The 19,870-nt window shown below is 44.1% G+C and overlaps 1 protein-coding gene across 1 annotated transcript in view; it reads right to left on the bottom strand.

Annotated features, from left to right (window-relative positions):
* Positions 1-378: 378 nt before the first annotated feature.
* Positions 379-19,870, bottom strand: part of LOC105023500 (CUB and sushi domain-containing protein 3) — a 254,024-nt gene continuing 234,532 nt past the window's right edge. Inside the window, exons 62-71 of the mRNA XM_034286761.1 lie at positions 15,361-15,534; positions 14,355-14,428; positions 11,550-11,661; positions 8,440-8,619; positions 6,450-6,515; positions 5,401-5,559; positions 5,113-5,225; positions 4,386-4,473; positions 4,106-4,244; positions 379-2,473 (exon numbers count right to left, since the gene is read on the bottom strand). Coding sequence (XP_034142652.1) covers positions 2,314-2,473; positions 4,106-4,244; positions 4,386-4,473; positions 5,113-5,225; positions 5,401-5,559; positions 6,450-6,515; positions 8,440-8,619; positions 11,550-11,661; positions 14,355-14,428; positions 15,361-15,534 — 1,265 coding nt within the window. The 3' untranslated portion in view covers positions 379-2,313. The remainder of the gene's footprint in view (positions 2,474-4,105; positions 4,245-4,385; positions 4,474-5,112; positions 5,226-5,400; positions 5,560-6,449; positions 6,516-8,439; positions 8,620-11,549; positions 11,662-14,354; positions 14,429-15,360; positions 15,535-19,870) is intronic.

Genomic DNA, 19,870 nt, shown 5'->3' with positions numbered 1-19,870 from the left:
CACAAGTACCAGCCTGGTGTCCTACATGTCCCTTCTTCAACATGAGTACGGGTGACAGAAAAATACAGTGTTTGACCCAAATAGCACCCAGATACTTCTGACCATTTGTGGTCTCCTAAAATCATGAAAACCTGGTGGATAATTTACAAACTGGCGTGTTACTGATTAAATGATAATTCCGTTTATGTTTAAAACTAGTACGGTGTTTGGAAAGGCACTGTAATGATTTGCTTTGTGATTTACAACGTGAAGTTCATTATTCCATTACGACTGACTGCCTGGCACTTAAATAATGAGATCAACGCGTGGCAAATGATTCCGACTGTGTGCAAAATATATACAGGAATTATAAGTGGAGGCTGATGGTTCAGGGGGGGGGGGGGGGGGGGGGGGGGGAGATCACAAGAACACAACATCAATTCATGCCATTCAATGTCCACAGGAAATGCAGGGCAGCTCGCCATTTAGTCGTACACTATTCTCTAGTTAGTGCCCCACCAACCTGCCATTTGGGTGCCATTTGGAATTGGATGTCAGATGTTTTGACTTGAAGTCACACCCAGCTGAAACCAAAAAAGCACTACCTGAAAACAGTGAAGAAACATTTCCATCATGGCGTCAGGAAAACACTGTCCTTTGATTATACCACAGAATTCAGTCAGGGGGCAGACAAATGACGCAGCCAATCTAAATTATAATTGGCCGAGGGGTGAAATTCCGTATAATTGGCATTCTGGAGCAGCAACTGTGACAGAACAGTGACAGTGTAGCGCAGTATTCAAAGAGAGAGACGGTCTTTCTTGTTTCCCTGTCTCCCTCTGACATCACGCGGCGGAGGAAAATGAACAGCACAGATCACTTTGATCGACTCACAGCTGAGAGCAACTTAGAGAGCTACTTAGACTGAAAGACGTTTCTAATCAGATCCAGGGGAGTTATACCTAGCCATGCAGAGAGAGGATATGAATACTACTTTGGGAGCTAACTATAGAAGCAGACCTGAGCTCAAGAAATATTTTGTATCATAAAGTATTTTTATGTATCGTCGTGCTCAAAATAAACTACGCATTTAATTACCAATAAAGCCAAACCAATATAACTTTAAAGACTTTATTGTTATATAATTTAAAATACTTAATTCAGCTTGCTTATGGCAAATAAACCTATGGAATAAGGCAAACCACAAGCCATTATCTGGCCCACATCAAGCCCAACTGACTAACCCCTGCTCCCCATCCAGGTCCCAAATGACTGAAGGTCTAGAATGCGTTCAGGCAAAATCATTCCTGACCCCTCCCAACCCCAAAAAAATGCTGCCATCTGAAAAGTTTATTTTCCTGTTTTGCGACCATTTGCCCTAAAAAGACTAATAGGACTACACAAGCCACATTCAGACACCTCCCGACTGTTAACTGCAAATTAAATACCAACACTATACTATTCCCAGAACTCTGTCCGTTTCCCTACTTGCTTGCATTCCTTCACCCCCACTTAGGGTATAACACCTAATTGTTACATATTGGTGACATACGTGGATTTTGTGCCGTCTTCTCTCTGAAGTGCATTCTGTTTCTAAGTGTCGTCTTCCACTAACAACAGCCTTACACTCAGTGAACTAATACAGTGGGTATGTGTTAATGTACTTAGTGGACAAAGGGGTTTTACCCCCAACCTCCTCACTCTCTGAATCAGACTGGAGCAAATGCTGTTTATTTTTTAATGTTTCAAACAGTTACTGAACTCAGGTCTGAAAACCACAGCTGAACATCACTGGGGTTTCATTTGGTTTGGCTGTAGCTTAACAATACTCCACCTTTTGAGTTAACCAGAGCGTAACAGGGCTCCGTCTACCAAGATGTTAGAGGGTATTACTCATAAAGTAACACTCTCAGAGTGTAGGAATAACTTCACCAATCCGGTAAAGATTCATTTTAAAAGGAGACAATCTCATCAGAGCACGGCTCGCCAACCCAACCATCCACCCACCCGTATAACCAGCCTCTGTGTTCCTGAAAGTGTGCTTTTCTTTAGGGTTTCTGAGGGGGTGATGTGCAGTCATCAGAAATGTGTCGCAGAGAGAGACAAAGAGAGACGTCCATGTTTTGAAAAAACCAAGAATGAGCATTCTGAACTTTCTGCTGGGCGCACACACACACACACACACACGCACACTGAACATCACCATCATCTGACCCGCGGTGCAGTTGTCATGGTGCCTCATACCGGGATACGTCACACAACCTCAGAATACGGTGCATTCGGCCACGTGCACACACGTCCTCTAGACACGGGCCGGTTTGGACACGAGCGCCCTCAAACCATGGTGCAGACAGTGTTGAGGTTGGGGTCAAAGCGGACCACCTTCCCCTCGGCTGTCTTGGTGTTGCTGTTGTACATGGGGTTCTCGAATGTAGCCTGGCCATTGTTGTTCTCGTGGACGGAACAGCCTGTGTACTGGGCTTTGTCGGTTTTCCTAGCGTAGGGAGTACACACACACACACGCCTGTTAACCGACAGACAACACAACAGACACGCCTGCCACATATCTCAGCCAATCACAACACCGTCAGGTCGGCAGTACTGTGAAACACAATGTGATCACATTCAAAACATTCTAGAATGTTGCAGGTAAAAACTCCAATAATGCAGCAGAGATCATTAGGATTTCAACCCTGAAGAGGGCCTTGTACACTCACCTAGAGGATTATCAGGAACACCATACTAATACTGTGTTTGACCCCCTTTCGCCTTCAGAACTGCCTTAATTCTACGTGGCATTGATTCAACAAGGGGCTAAAAGCATTCTTTAGAAATGTTGGCCCATATTGATAGGATAGCATCTTGCAGTCGATGGAGATTTGTGGGATGCACATCCAGGGCACGAAGCTCCCGTTCCACCACATCCCAAAGATGCTCTATTGGGTTGAGATCTGGTGACTGTGGGGGCCATTTCAGTACAGTGAACTCATTGTCATGTTCAAGAAACCAATTTGAAATGATTCGAGCTTTGTGGCATGGTGCATTATCCTGCTGGAAGTAGCCATCAGAGGATGGGTACATGGTGGTCATAAAGGGATGGACATGGTAAGAAACAATGCTCAGGTAGGCCGTGGCATTTAAACGATTCCCAATTGGCACTAAGGGGCCTAAAGTGTGCCAAGAAAACATCCCCCACACCATTACACCACCACCACCAGCCTGCACTGTGTTAACAAGGCATGATGGATCCATGTTCTCATTCTGTTTACGCCAAATTCTGACTCTACCATCTGAATGTCTCAACAGAAATCGAGACTCATCAGACCAGGCAACATTATTCCAGTCTTCAACTGTCCAATTTTAGTGAGCTTGTGCAAATTGTAGCCTCTTTTTTCCTATTTGTAGTGGAGATGAGTGGTACCCGGTGGGTTCTTCTGCTGTTGTAGCCCATCTGCCTCAAGGTTGTGCTTCACAAATGCTCTGCTGCATACCTCGGTTGTAATGAATGGTTATTTCAGTCAAAGTTGCTCTTCTATCAGCTTGAATCAGTCGGCCCATTCTCCTCTGACCTCTAGCATCAACAAGACATTTTCGCCCACAGGACTGCCGCATACTGGATGTTTTTCCCTTTTCACACCATTCTTTGTAAACCCTAAAAATGGTTGTGCGTGAAAATCCCAGTAACTGAGCAGATTGTGAAATACTCAGACCGGCCCGTCTGGCACCAACAACCATGCCACGCTCAAAATTGCTTAAATCACCTTTCTTTCCCATTCTGACATTCAGTTTGAAGTTCAGAAGATTGTCTTGACCAGGACCACACCCCTAAATGCATTGAAGCAACTGCCATGTGATTGGTTGATTAGATAATTGCATTAATGAGAAATTGAACAGGTGTTTCTAATAATCCTTTAGGTGAGTATATGTTCTGTACAGCTTAAGGATCCACCACTTTTTGATTTCAAGAACCTCTCTGCGAAAGTTAAAAACGAAAGATGTTCCACATCTTCCACACAACATAATCAATATTGCAAACAAAAAAATGTAGGCTCTCATTACAGAACCTGTAGGAAGAGACGTTGCTAAGTGGCACCGACAATCGTGACTGACGACACCTGCTACGTACCGCTCTTTGTAGAGGTAGAAGCCCAGGCCCGCAAAGATCAGGGCAAAGAAGGGCACCAGGATGGCCACGGCCACAGAGCGACTGCTGGTACTGTGAGGAGTGTCCGGAGTAGTGATGTTGGGCTCCCTCGCGTTCATACCTGTTTGGGGAATAACATTAAGAATGGAGCACACTAGAAATGAATCTCCTACGCCACCGCCGCTCCTGCCACTGGCTGACAGACATGGCGATGAAGCAGAATTAGGAGTGGGAGGACGAAGAAGAGGATTGTAATTCCTACCTATTCTCTGCACTCCAAACTGGCCGTAGTCTTTCCCCCGTATGAAGCCCTGGAAAACGTAACCGCCACCGTCGGGTTCAGCTGAGACCTTGTACAAGAGATGAAAGACAGACAGTGAGGTTCGGCTCGATCCAGGGACATAAAGAACACCTCTTTGAGCCAACTGTCTCTGGAGGCTTCTGTCAATAACTCCTAATGAGGAGGCCTGCTGTCGCACCACCCACTGTCTTAAAGGACTTTGAAGTACTGACTATGTTAGAGAGGTCAGGGGATTTTCCAATGTATCTGACATGATTAGTGGGTCATTTTTACTGGATATATTTAACAAAGTCAAGCCAATAGTGGTGTGGCGTATAAATATTCTCATTGATAAATATTCTGATAAATACCAGGGTTTAAAACAACACTATTTAGTTGAATCAACTTCCAAATGAACACAACAAAGGCTTTAATGTAAGAGATGGAAGATGGAAACTAGATATAGGTATTTTAGGTATAGCAAACTGGCTCCAGTGTTCCTGACTCCAGTGAACCTGACTCTAGGGTAGTTTTCTGCTTGGCACTTCAGGGCAGCTGACTCCAGTGAACCTGACTCCAGTGAACCTGACACCAGGGTACCTGACTCCAGGGTACCTGACTCCAGGGTACCTGACTCCAGGGTACCTGACTCCAGGGTACCTGACTCCAGGGTAGCTGACTCCAGGGTACCTGACTCCAGGGTACTTACGAAGCCATCCATGGCCCAGGACTCCTCTGTGACCCGGGTGTATGTGCTGTGGGCCAGGGCTTTCATATGGTAGAGCAGGAGCATTAACCGTGCCTCATGGCTCTTATACACTCCTGGAGGAGAGAAGAGAGAAGGAGAGGGGAGTGGAAGGGGGAAGAAAGAGGAAGGGAGGAGGCGCGTGTGGAGAAGGAGTCAACACAGTTCATGGTTTACAGATGTCTTCCCAAGCCTTTTGAGTTCTGGTAATAAACACCAAAACAACAGTCAGACGAGGCAGCCATAACTCACCAGAGAGCAGGAACTCGACGTTGCCATCACTCAGCGTCACATTTACAATTCCCGTGGTGGTATTAAAGCTAGTGATTGTCAAAGTAATTGGTTGTTTCTGGCCCTTATAATCATAGGATCCTCTCCATATGAAATCAGGGGCAAATATGTCATCTGGCACTGGAAAACAGCATAAAAATAATTAAATATGCAAGATAATTATGCAAGATAGGATCATTTCAATGAGGTATCCAACACATGTAACCACATCATATCTTTTGTGTAATTATCAACATGATAATAATTAGACAAAATTATGTAATTATATAGATCCAAGCTTTTTACATTAACGTTTTTCTTCCTGGTAATAAACTGTGCCACCTGCAGCCTGCCAATCTAAGTATCTATCTATCTATCTCTATATATTTCTATTTAGAGGGAGCGCGATTTGGATCAGTGCGGTTTCTGTTTGAGAGCTCCAAGATTACAGCCTTCTGCTTGTTGCTAAGTGATAATTGATTATTCTGCATTGTGCAGTTTATTTTTAATGGTTCAAAACCAAGATGTTCACTGAAAAGGTCATTGATATGCAATGTATGTTTTGAGCCCCAACGGATTACATATCTGAATGCACATTATGCAGAAACCTAATCAATGATCATGTCTATTAAATTACTCTTGTGTTTTGACTATATATATATATAGTTTACTTTTCACTGGTACTATGTACTACTCTTGTACTGTCACATAACCAATATTTCCAAAATAAATGCGCTTACATGACGCCACTTCTAAAACCCGGCCAGTCTATTAATACCTGGTTCTTGGCGTATATGTCAGAACCAACATACAACTACTCATGTTACTACGTGGTTCCAAACAACTACACAGCGTCCTGTTGATGTGTAATTGTATATACAGCAGAAATGCCCTTGAAAAGTTACGTGTTTTCTTGGTGTCGACTGACCATTTTGTTTTTGTGGTTCTAACTCATTTCTTAGCACAGATGTCAACTACGTAGGTAGCCATGGAACAATCCGTTCAGGAAGTCACCTTGTTTGTCTGCTTACCATGTATTTTAGGGTTCGGTGTTCCTTGTACGGGCTTACTAGGCTTCTCGGTCAGCTTGTGGCCCCCTGTGGACCAAGCACATAAATACGTAACCGCATATCCCAAATGAGTCCACGTTCTGAGCACAGCAGGAAGTTATAAAAAAATAAACACGGCTTGATGTTACCAAAAGCTGCCAACACAGTGCTTTTCCCTCATTTTACTTCACCTCCAGGGAAGCTAGCTACGGCGTGTTGTCAATGTGTGTTGTATACCTCCAGGGAAGCTAGCTACGGTGTGTGTGTGTGTGTGTGTGTGTATCTCCAGGGAAGAGGGTGCCACTATACGGATCTTAACATGCACATTTTACATCTGATGCTCAGGGCGGGAAGTTTTCAACACAAATCCTTTACTGAGAGTAAATCCCACTGATGACAACAACAGACAATATACTCGGGACATCGTGAAACGTGAACCGTTGACGCTCAGTGCACAGCTGCTTATCTTCTTCCAGGTGCCAGCGACGACAGGAAAAACAGTATTCAAAACAACACTGCATAAAAACAAACGCAATTTATGGAGTAACTTTTGTTGTGGTGTCGAATTTTATTGTATTGGACGCTCAGCTGTTCCTCATAAAATATCAACTCATTGCCAAACCCACACTCAATCTTCGAGCTGATACCATTTGACGTTGTTTGGCTACAGAACAGTTAATGTCCTTCTCGGGGGAAATGTTATTTAACCCAGAACTAAAGTCTTCCATAGCTGGTCGGACGAACAGTTAAGCTCTGGCTGAATATGTTAAGAGAAGTCGATGTAATCTGGACATCATCCCATACGCTTGGAAAACTAAACGTCAGATGTCCCCCCCCTTCCCAAAATTGTGAACTTCCCAACACCCCATCCACTGTTCAGTCCAAACCCCCGGAATAAACATCATTATCCCGTGCATACCAGTGTTCCCTGACCGAGCCACAGCTCTGTGTTTATCCAGTCCGCCCGCAAAGACGCCTAGTCAGAGAGGGTTAGCATGTATGAACCAGGGAATGACCCCATTTACTAGACTGGACGACTGTTTGGTCGTTGGGCTCTCGGTTGACCGAGATATTTTTAGCTGAGCAGTCTAAATTATGCATTTTCCACAGAGACACCTGTCAGATTTGCGTTTGTATGAGTGGACTTACTCACTGCAGAGGCTGTGGGTCTGTTGCAGTCTGTCAGTGGAGGACAGTGGTTCTAGGATGGGAATGGCACTTCTCAATTTAGAGAGCAGGGCTCGTTGCCAACTTAATAGACCTTTTCTTCCTCACGAATATTGTAAAATATTTCGCAGAATGTTTCTTTATACCGCAGTGTCATTTTCTATAGAGTGTGAAAGGGATCCATGAAATCGTACAGCTTAATAATGTTCTGGCAAAGATATTTCTTGGAAGATTTTTAAACATCATTTCATATGAATAATACACACACATCTAATCTATTTTTGGGTCAAACAAGGGAAAATTATATTTTTGATAAGTTGCCTGTTTAAGCTATTAGATAGGCTACGCATTACGTTCCCTCTGTAACCCACTCATGAAATGTCTTGCAACCCCACCTCTTTGAAAATCTTCGGTGAATCGGTCGGCCGTGTAATTTTGCGAGTTTCAGAGATAATTGACAGGATATTCCTGGGTAATATAATTTGCTTGCATTCATGACACCTTTTTACTGAAGCCTGAGCACAAACCCTCTCTCAGTTGTACTACTAACGTTACTTGCGCAACACGAATGAATTTCCACAAAAAAATAAAATAAATCAGTCTACAACATGACTAGGGTTATAAGAAAGCATCAGCGATGGGTCGTGCCCAACAGTTCTTAGCAGTGGTATATTGGACATATACCACACCCGCTCGTGCCACTTTGCTTACATATACCACAGGTATGGTAGAAATGGTTACTATCATTGCTATAGTCACCAACACACCACACCGCCTTACTGTTTGAACTGAGGCCACTTCCTACCTCTGCAGATGGGGACTTTCCCAGTCCAGCTTCCGTCGGAGCGGCAAACCCGGTGTTCTGAGCCCCCGGACAGGACGAAGCCAGGCTGGCAGGAGTACAGCAGAGTGTAGCCGTACAGTGGCAGGTCCATGCCCACCACGTCTGCATTGGGGGGGGACCTGGGCTGCTTACAGGAGTGTGCTGTGTAGGGAACACACACACTCTTTACTTTCCTTGTGGGAACGTCCTCCCCATTCTAGATACGGGTATGTTCCCTAACAAGTAAAGCCACGCCTAACTCCAAAAACCTAGCCTTAGTCAGAACCCTAAACCTGATCCTAACTTTTACAGTGCCCAAAACCTAAATCCTAAGCCCAAAATAGATTTTTCTCCCTCGTTGGTATTGGTGAAATGTCCCGACATGGTCATGTTTTCCCTATTTTGCTATCCTTGCGTGGATGTCCCTTTGAGTCGTCCTCAGGTTCACGTGTGTTCATCCAGGCCTGACATTAGAGCCATCAAGTGAAAAAGTCCGGCCATGTTTGTATCACAACACTCCTCTCAGGGTTGGTCTGGTCAGCCAGCCTAAAACATTCTGTTTGTCTACTGGAGGGCAACGTCCCAAATGGCACTCCTTTGTACAGTGCACAGTTTTTGGACAGGGGTCCTTGGTTGACAGTAGTGCAAGGTGTAGGTTATAGGTTGCTGTTTGGGACACAACCAAAGCATTCCCCTCAGGACTGCGAACCGAGATCGGCTGCAATGTTGACAAAATACTAGACGGCTTGGAAGATGGCCTATGTCTACAAAGCTATGGAGTTAAGGACCACAGAAAAAGATAAAGAAACACACCGCTAGAACAGCCTCTGAAAGAGAAATTAAAAGTATCTTAATTTAAAGAGAGGAGATACCAGTGAATATTTCTGTGTTGCATGATTAAATGATTAAATAAATCGCCAGCTGTCATGAGGACAAGTAGTGCATTCCATACCGCTCCATTTTCCCCACATAGTGCACACTTCGTTCTGCCTGACATAAGGTCCAGGACATAAGTAGTGAATAGTGAATACCAAATAGGATATCTCTTGGGACACATCACCACCAGCAAATTGGCCATTTATGGCAACTTTAATGCCATTAGCTCTGACAGAGGTGGATGAACAGAAGGATGAAACGCTATGTTCTGTTCCAGAGGGAGGCAGGAAAAGAAGGTGGAGAAAAGTTGGAAAGAAATAGGGGACAGTGTCCCAGGAGGTGGTTGTCTCTGTCTGTCTGTCTGTCTGCCTGTCTGTCTGCCTGCCTGTCTGTCTGTCTGCCTGTCTGCCTGTCTGTCTGCCTGTCTGTCTGCCTGTCTGTCTGCCTGTCTGTCTGTCTGCCTGTCTGTCTGCCTGTCTGTCTGCCTGTCTGTCTGCCTGTCTGTCTGTCTGCCTGTCTGTCTGCCTGTCTGCCTGTCTGTCTGCCTGTCTGTCTGCCTGTCTGTCTTTCTCTATGTCTGTCTTTCTCTCTGTCTGTCTGTCTGTCTTTCTCTCTGTCTGTCTGTCTTTCTCTCTGTCTGTCTGTCTTTCTCTCTGTCTGTCTGCCTGTCTGTCTGTCTGTCTGTCTTTCTCTCTGTCTGTCTGTCTTTCTCTCTGTCTGTCTGCCTGTCTGTCTGTCTCTCTCAATCTGTCTGCATCTCACATTGTCAGTTTCTCCTTGTCTGCTTGTCTTTCTCTCTGTCTGTCTGTCTTTCTCTCTGTCTGTCTGTCTTTCTCTCTGTCTGCATGTCTGTCTTTCTCTCTGTCTGTCTGTCTTTCTCTCTGTCTGTCTGTCTTTCTCTCTGTCTGTCTGTCTTTCTCTCTGTCTGTCTGTCTTTCTCTCTGTCTGTCTGTCTTTCTCTCTGTCTGTCTGTCTGTCTGTCTTTCTCTCTGTCTGTCTGTCTTTCTCTCTGTCTGTCTGTCTTTCTCTCTGTCTTTCTCTCTGTCTGCGTGTCTTTCTCTATGTCTGTCTTTCTCTCTGTCTGTCTGTCTGTCTTTCTCTCTGTCTGCATGTCTGTGAAGTAATCTGTAATGGTGATGTCATGCTAAGATGAGAGAGAGCGAGAGACAGAGCGAGAGAGTGAGAGAAAGTGTCAGTAGAGCTCAGACGCGCACCGTAGTGCTGCATAGAGGGGAGTTCAGGGAGACTTCAGCCCGAGATGAGGAGATCAAACCAGGAAGAGGCATTGAAGACCAGACAGACAGGAACAGGGTGAGAAAGGCATATTAATGGAATGCTAAGGAGGGGGCCAGATAGCTAACCTCTGCCAAGACAACCATTGTGTGAAGAGCCAGTACACAACCACACTTGACATTTTAGACTAATGAGACACTGACACATTGAAATTACATGTAAACAGACAAACAGATTGTTGTGATACACTACATCTAAATAGGCCAGCAGACAGACTATTGAGATACCACACTGCACCGTATGCGCAGCATAAATAGCAGACAAACTTTAAGGCAGACACTGTCTAGCTAGCCTGCTAATATTTAATCAGGGAGAAATCCCAATGTGGATTCCATCTTTGGGAGCACTTATGAAATTGTGATTATGAAATATAATTTACATGATCATACATAGTAAAATAAATCCTCCTACTACAAACCCATGCAGCTGTACAGTACATCATCAGCCTATTAAAGTACAGTACAAGGTAACACTTCCTTTTAACGTTGGGTGAATTGCCTCATGTTGTTGCACTGAACCAATTTGGTTATTGGTTTACTCCACATATAAAGCCTTCAGATCCCCACTGGATAAGACTCTGATTTAAGAGACACAAGCAGGCACTTGGCCAGACCCAGTTTACAGGCTTCAGGCAAACCTACACATCGGTAATCATCTTAACAGCACTCTGGCATCAGACAGATTCATAATAGCCGGGGTGTTGATTGCCGAGTAGAGGAGCAGCTCTGGATGACAGAAGAAGGTGGAGAGGCATGGAGGGGGAGGGAGGGCGCAGAGGAGAGGTGGAAATAATGAGGGAATTAAAATGGAGTGAGAAGAGCGATGGGAGAGGAGTGACTGTAAGGGGGAGAGAGGGAGGAGGACATGGGGGAGAGGGGAGAAGGATGGGCGGATGAAGGGAGAGGATAGGGGAGTGAACTCACGGACGCATGTTGGCTGGGAGCCAGTCCAGGTCAGGTCGAGCAGACAGAACCGGGTAGTGGATCCCTGGAGCAGGTGGCCCTGCTGGCAGTGGAATTCCACCTTACTGCCCACCTGGGTCACATAGACAGACATACAATACATTAACAACAGACAGACAGATATATAGGACATTAACAACAGACAGACAGATACACAGGGCATTAATAACAGACAGACAGATATACAATAGATTAATAACAGACAGACAGATATACAATAGATTAATAATAGACAGACAGATATACAATAGATTAATAACAGACAGACAGATATACAATACATTAATAACAGACAGACAGATATACAATACATTAACTACAGACAGACAGATATATAGGGCATTAACAACAGACAGACAGATATATAGGACATTAACAACAGACAGACAGATATATAGGACATTAACAAAAGACAGACAGATATATAGGACATTAACAACAAACAGACAGATACACAGGGCATTAATAACAGACAGAGAGATCTACAATACATTAATAACAGACAGACAGATATACAATACATTAATGACAGACAGATATACAATACATTAATAACAGACAGATATAAAGAACATTAATAACAGACAGACAGATATATAGTACATTAACAACAGACAGACAGATATATAGTACATTAATAACAGACAGATATATAGGGCATTAATATCAGAAAGACAGATATAGAATACATTAATAACAGACAGATATACAGGACATTAATATCAGACAGACAGATATAAAATACATCAATAACAGACAGACAGATATACAATAGATGAATAACAGACAGACAGATTAACAATACATTAATAACAGACATACAGATATAAAATAGATTAATAACAGACAGATATAAAAATACATTAATAACAGACAGACAGATATACAATAGATTAATAACAGACAGGCAGATATACAGGGCATTAATATCAGACAGACAGATATACAGGGCATTAATATCAGACAGACAGATAAACAGGGCATTACTAAACTACACCTTGCTGGTTTAAGAAAATTACTTAAACTGGTGGTAGGGTTAGGGTTAGGGTAGGGCTTAAACTGGTGGTAGGGTTAGGGTAGGACTTAAACTGGTGGTAGGGTTAGGGTAGGGCTTAAACTGGTGGTAGGGTTAGGGTAGGGCTTAAACTGGTGGTAGGGTTAGGGTAGGGCTTAAACTGGTGGTAGGGTTAGGTTAGGGCTTGAACTGGTGGTAGGGTTAGGGTAGGGCTTGAACTGGTGGTAGGGTTTTTAAGTTCTCTCTATAAGTGAGGAGATGTGTTATTTCAGGCTCTGTTGGACTCTGGCTAGTTGTGGGAATTCCTACGAATGTATTAAACATTTAAAATAAACTTGAACATCTAAGAGCTGAGAGGAATACTCTCAGGATGACTCCACTTAAGTATAATTAACCTCAAAAGCCCATCCGCCATTTAACAGCATCAGTTAACTATTTTTACCAAACTGCTTCACCGCGGAAGTGCGTACTCACCACAAGTAAATGTCATGAGCACGATGGAGTGAAAAAATAAAATTGACCTTAAGACAAAGCTCTTGAAGATTACTTAAAACCACATCCCAGTCAAATAAAGGCCAATGCAGAGAAAGCGGGAGACAGAGTGAAACAAGAGACAAAAAGGGGGGGGGGGGGGGGGGTCTCTACATCCATGAGCAGCCACGAGCAGAAGCGGTGTCGTGTTCGGCTGTCCCAAGCCTTGCACCAACTTAACGGAATCCAGCAAAATAATCCAGAGGAATACGAGATGATGCGAATCCACACGGGTTGGTCAGAGATCCTCTGGTTCTGCAGAGCATCACACATCAGTCCCGAGTGCATTGGTAGCTGATTCATGCGTGTCTCAGGACAACACACTGCAGCCCGTGTATGGGCAGGTCGCAGGTCTAATGGCAGTAATGCCAATAATAATAATCTCATTCACAGCAACACAATGTCATGAATGTTTCACATACAGTGTTTTATGTATGGGTGGTCTTGGGATTTGGACTCACTATCTTGGAGTTGCAAGCATCCTGCTCAACCAAGATGCAGATTATAGAGACTTTTACTCTGAACCGACAGTGTGATTGCTGTAGCCCATCTCCCTGAATGATGTTCAAGCGATGATAAAAGGTTTTGACCCAACAATTCACCTCCCAAATGAACTCTGGCCTTTCTCTATGTGTAAGTGTATATTTTAAAATGGTTTAATCTCGATGTTTGATCTCCGTTAGACTAACGCATTTCCATAAAACCTCTAATCATAATCTTACCTGAACCTCAGTAATCTAACTTTCATGCTATGCCTTAACCCTTAAACTTAACCCCTGACCTCAGCCCTAACCCTAGAACACCAGACAGTAACCCATAAGTCTAAAATTAGTCATGTTTCCTGTTTTCCTGTCATGGAGATTTGGGGGATTTTTGGTCATAAAAATGCAGAGAAACTTAGACACACATTGGACGATAAACAATATGTTAGTCCAACAGAACATCAACAACAACAACAACTGGACATCAACAACAACAACTTGACATCAACAACAACAACTTGACATCAACAACAACAGGACATTAACAACAACAACAATAACAACAACAGGACATCAACAACAACAACAACAGGACATCAACAACAACAGGACATCAACAACAACAACAGGACATCATCAACAACAACAACAACAGGACATCAACAACAACAGGTGAACAACAACAACAAATACATCACATGTACGAGCTCCAAACAATCCCAAATGACCGGACCGTACCTTGAAGCCCTGGCTGATGTTCACAGAGCCGTATTCCGGTGTCCCGGGGTTCTCACAGGCAGTCCGAGAGGGTTCTAGAAGGATAGAAATAACCCTGATGTCATCATCGTGCTGCTGGCAATGATGGAGAGGGGCCACTGCTCAGGGACGACAAGCGACCAGACTGAACCACCTTGAATCAACCATGATTGCCCTGTTGTTAGCGTGACGAATGTCTGTGCGCCGTGTGCCTGGGCAATGCCAATGTTGTACCGAGCTGTAGTCATATTATGATAACAACGAGAGGCCCTGCACGCGCCAATCTCCACTGCTGTGTGATGGATTGGCCCAGAAGCCACCAGGGAGCACGGCTGGAGGTGCGGAGCTTCCCTTTAACACACTGTGATTGCTCTGTCATTACGCGTAATGGTGTTAATGATGTCATTGTCATTGACTTTCACGTGTCTATTAGTCGTGTGAACAGGGCACAAGAGGCAAAGCGCAGAGCTCATTTGGGGCTCGCAGGTTCCCACTTGACGATGCTAGACAAATGAAAATGAGACAGATTTATAACATGGACGCTCTGAAGGAAATAAAATCTGGGGAATCACGAGGGCGGTGGGGGGGGTAATAAAACCTGTAAGAACCTGCCACCCCGACGACGAAGAGGATGATGATGATCACTCCATCATCATCGTTAACTACGAAAGCTGTGCCGGAGACATTTTTGCAACTTTGATTTATGCTGTAAACACGCGTGGCCCCCACTGCTCTACGGACGAGCTGTGACGCCCACAACACGCAGGTGGCGACAGGCGTGTCGTTAACATGAAGTTCTCATCTCGGTCTCGCCGCTTTGACTGAACATGGTGACACCAATCCATGCTCGCAGTGTCGCATTCTGTGTTACTTTGTGTGGGAGGAGGAGGGGGGGGGGGGTGAACCCTGGCCACCTCCAATCACAGGCGTGGCCAGAATGGAGGACACGCCTGGGATTATAACAGGGACACGGATGTGCTGTCGGTACCTATGCATCGGGGCTGGGAGCCGCTCCAGGTGCTGTCCTTCTGACACACGCGTGTAGTCGGGCCAACCAGGATGTAGGGGGCGCCACAACTAAACGTCACCTCGGACCTGTAGATGAAGCTGAGTCCTTCTCTCTTCCCATTGGCCGGGGAACCCGGGTCCCCACAGAACTTGGCTGGTGGGGCGAGACACAAAACACACATCTCACACTGATACACAATTACAGTATAATACTCAGTCGTGTTAGTGTTACCTGAGACATATTCACCTTTACTGGACAAGGTCATTCACACATGAATCCAGAGTCTTACCCTGAACCTGGTAAATAGGACTTCCAGGAAGTAGAAAACCTCAGACACTCAAGCTCTCAATGTTGCGAATATAAAAAACCCTTCTTATTTGGATCCCAATTATCCCAGAATCTAGCAACCACTAGTCTTACTGGAGCATCGCCATTTCAAACAGATGCAAAACTAAAACGTTTTCCTTGACAACGTTCCAGTGGGTTGCGCCATCCAAAAAAGGTTTCTCTTGAATGGCCCCATCTGTGAAATGTTAAACTGCAGAGCGATCTTACTGTGCTTTCTGAATCCGATAGAAGAGGTAATTGTGGTCATTAGCTGGAGGGGCATTCTCCAGCAACCTGATATATATCACGATCCACGTATGTTATTGGGTGTCAAGTTTGTGTAAATGTTGTGCATTCTGTCCGTATATGTTGTCTGACACTAACAGTACCATTTATATTGAGTGAACTTATAGATGTGTAAATGTACTATGCAAATAAAGTGAATTCTCATCCTGGTCCCGACGAACTTCTTGAGTGAGCAATGTATTGTAACTAACAGTTGAATGGTTTTGCAGGACTTAATCATTTATTTAGGAGCTTCTAAAGAAATCCTGATCTTCAACTCTCCCGAGACTGCTGGGAATGGCTAGGATGAAACAAGGCCATAGAGGCAGTTTGAATATCAGGAAGTTGGGAATAAAGCGCGTCCATCTTTCTACGAAACTGCCACATCATTTACCAACACATTCTCCACTTGCGTTAATAAAAACGTTTGCGCTCAGGCAGATCGTATCAACATGCTAAATGGTTGTAGTGGATTGGAGAGACCTGAAAGCTTGGCCACCATCCTCTGGTTCATTACTTATTGTTTATTATTTATTTGCATCTCCATTAGCGGAGGCCTTAGCAAAGTCATCTGTGGTCTTTGGCACATTATTAAAACATTATTCTTCGCTCGCGTTCTTCTCCATATTTATTCATGTGATGTCATACGGTATGTCACTCAAGTCTGGATTCCTTTCAAGGGACTTAATCACTCTTTTATTCCCAACAATCCAAATCTAATGGCAGTTTGTGTCACCAGTGAATACGAGGACGCCATGAATACAGACTTCAGTGGCTGCGGGGTGAAGAGGGGGCGAGCCATCCCAATTTAGATTTTAAAACCCCCCCCCCCAATTCAAAAATGTAATTCCTGACATGGCCTTGGGTTAACAACACAACAGAAGCCATCTGTGCCAGACAGTATAAAAGCTCTTATGGCTCTGTGTGTCTCTGGGTGAGTCACAAATGGAACTCTTCTCCCCATAGTGCACTGCTTCTGACAACAGCCCACAGGGTGAAGGCTGTCATATGAGCCCCAAGTAGAGCACTACATTGAGAATGGGGGTGGGGGGGGGCATTAGGTACGCATCCACTTGGTTCTTGTGATTGGGTTCCAACTTCCAACCCCGGCAGCAGCCCATGGGAACTGTGTGAGAGATTAGGGAGAATACATTTAGCCTGAGCAACTGCTAGACTGACAGATTCTAGCGCTGATTGGCAGTCCTTCAGACATCTGAGAAACAAGTGTCTATCTGGCGGTTAAAAAAAGCAAGATCAACATACTTCTTGAATTGTGTAGCCGAGAGTGGTGGTCAACTAATAAACTGACTTCTGAAAAAGTTTTCAAGTCTCTCAAATAGAGCTCCGCCCCCTCATTGCCCCACTTGCTTATGACACCCCCTGGATTCATAATGGGAACAATTAAAATGTATGCTGCTTTAAATTACCATTACTTTAAGCTGGGCGGACCTTTGGGGGGGAAAAAGTAAAGTCTGAAAAGTTGCTCTAAAGGGAGTGTATTTAAATTGAAACAGACTGCAGTCAAACACTTATATTTTTATGTCCTGGATGTCTAAGTGCCTTTCTAAAAAGAAACAATGTAAAAAAAATATATATATATAAAAAATTCACTGGGCCACTTTTTAGTACAGCTAATGGGTGAATATTAAACATTATTTTGACCTGGAGTCATCCCTAAGGTCTGGAAAGTATCACATGTCCCCCTCCTACATGCTGACAGAATCTGTCCGGGTGAGGGGGACCGTCAGTGGAAGAAAGTGTTAGCAGCAGCCCCTTGCCGTTTCACTAAAGCCTGTCACCCGGATCGGCAGTTGGGCTCAGCCGCACATGGGTGACGGTTTGAATATATTATTTATAGATCTCTCCAAGGCCCAGACACTGTTGGCCATACCCAATCTTTTCCCTATCTGTTCAAGTCTGTGGTGTTTCACTACACAGACAGTTATGCACACAATTGCTCCACCTATAAGGAAAAGGTTGTGGTTGTTTTCACATCTCTTCCCTAACTAAAAACAGGAAGACCTGGCACTTCCCATGGTACCCAAAGAAAGGTGTTTTGCAACAAGTATATGTGCACTAGAATATACCCACTATGGATGCCCATCATATTTGCATAACTAAAGGTGAACACAAAAACCAACACCAGTTTGAGGTATTAACTGCTAATGGTTGGAAATGGAAAACGTCTGGCACCAATATGGCATCCATTGGCACGCCATCGCAGACTGGCAGTAGTGTCCTTCTATCAGCACAGAGCACTGACCCACTGAATCTGGCAAGCAGTTTAAAAAATAGTGAAATATGCACCTCTTTTTCAGAGAAAGGCCATACACGCAGACGTTCCGACCAAGGTTGAACTCTTAAGGACACAGGACGGCCCGACTTGATTCAAAGCGCTCCCAGCTCTATTCTTCCTAGTCAATTGACAGGCTCACATTGTTGTTTTTCTCACTGATGTTTTTCTCATCTAGATAAGTCTAGATAAATATTCTTCTGGTTCTAGTTTGGCTGGATGTTCTTCTCTTGTGGCTATCTTGTGGCTATAGTCTGGCTGTACCTTCTTCTGGTTTGGTTGAACCTTTTTCTGGTTCTGGTCTAGCTACACATTCTTCTCAGTGTAGTCCGGCTGGATGTTCTTCTGATTCTAGTCTACCTACATGTTCTACTAGTTGTAGTTTGGGTTCACATTCTTTTGGTTCTAGGCCAGCCACACAATCGGCTGGTTCTAGTTCAGCTACATTATAATGAACAAAAAGGTAAATATGACATGTACACTGTTGGTCCAATGTTTAATGAGTTGAAATAAAATATTTAAATAACTACTTCATTTAAATTGACAAATTGACAAGGGAGCAACTTTTTCCATTAGCCTTTCCCTCTGGAATGATTCCCCTTTCCACCAAAGCAGCCTCCAGTAATTCTTTTACACCGCTTTTGACTGGACGAATGCTACGCTGATGTCAAAATGCTTTGCAATGTCAATCACACTTGCTATCTACTATTTCCCACGTTGACTCTATTTTAAAGGTTTCCAATTCCAAAAGTTCTTCAGTGGTTTGTTTGTCTTTTTTTTATTGGCCTGTTTGTTTATGCAACTTGAACAATTATTGAACATCCGAGGCACTTTTTTTTAGTGCCAGGCTGTCCTACATCGCAAGGTACCGGCCAGCTTCAGCCTCCATCCACAGCTTCACCATAATAACAAGCTACAGCGTAAGACCGGAGAAGGACCAGCCTGATAATAGGGTGCTTCTCAAACAGCACCCTATTCCCTCCACCCTACTGGGCTGAACGGGGGAAGGTTTCGGGGACTAGGGTGGTGTTTGGGAGACAGCGGAGTCCCTGTGTTCTGTCACGCAGGCCGCTATGGGAATCCACCGGGACAGCGGGATTTAGTCAACAACATTGGATTCATCTGGTGGGTCCTCAGGACTTGACACCAGCCTCGCGACGTAGGTCTGGAGTGGGAGATAAGTTAGCGTTGTCTCAAGATCGCCTTCTATTTTCCTCCCTCTTCTGTGGTACTGTACACACAGCCAAAACACACCGTCTCCAAAAAGTCATTACTGCATAATAGCCAGAGATGGTTTTCTCTCGGAAGGCAAGGCTGCCTGAGATTATGGAATGGAGTCCGTGTCTGCAAATATTGTTATCGTAAGGCTACAGTACAGCACTTGATTTAATGCTTTGTTCAATACTGTTATTTGTTTAAATGTCTCCGACAAATGATTTGTGAATAATTAATTACCTCGCAGATGATATGGGATATGCCAACAAATAAAAATTATAATGGTCTAGATGAATGTCTAGTCAAACATTTCCACAACTCAATATTCTGACAAAAACTGTTAATACATAGTGTCTTAGTGTACTAAGT

Source organism: Esox lucius, chromosome 16 (genome assembly GCF_011004845.1).
Source record: "Esox lucius isolate fEsoLuc1 chromosome 16, fEsoLuc1.pri, whole genome shotgun sequence".
NCBI lineage: Eukaryota > Metazoa > Chordata > Actinopteri > Esociformes > Esocidae > Esox > Esox lucius.
The sequence above is the reverse complement of the archived record's forward strand: the minus strand, read 5'-3'. Positions and strand labels throughout refer to the sequence as shown.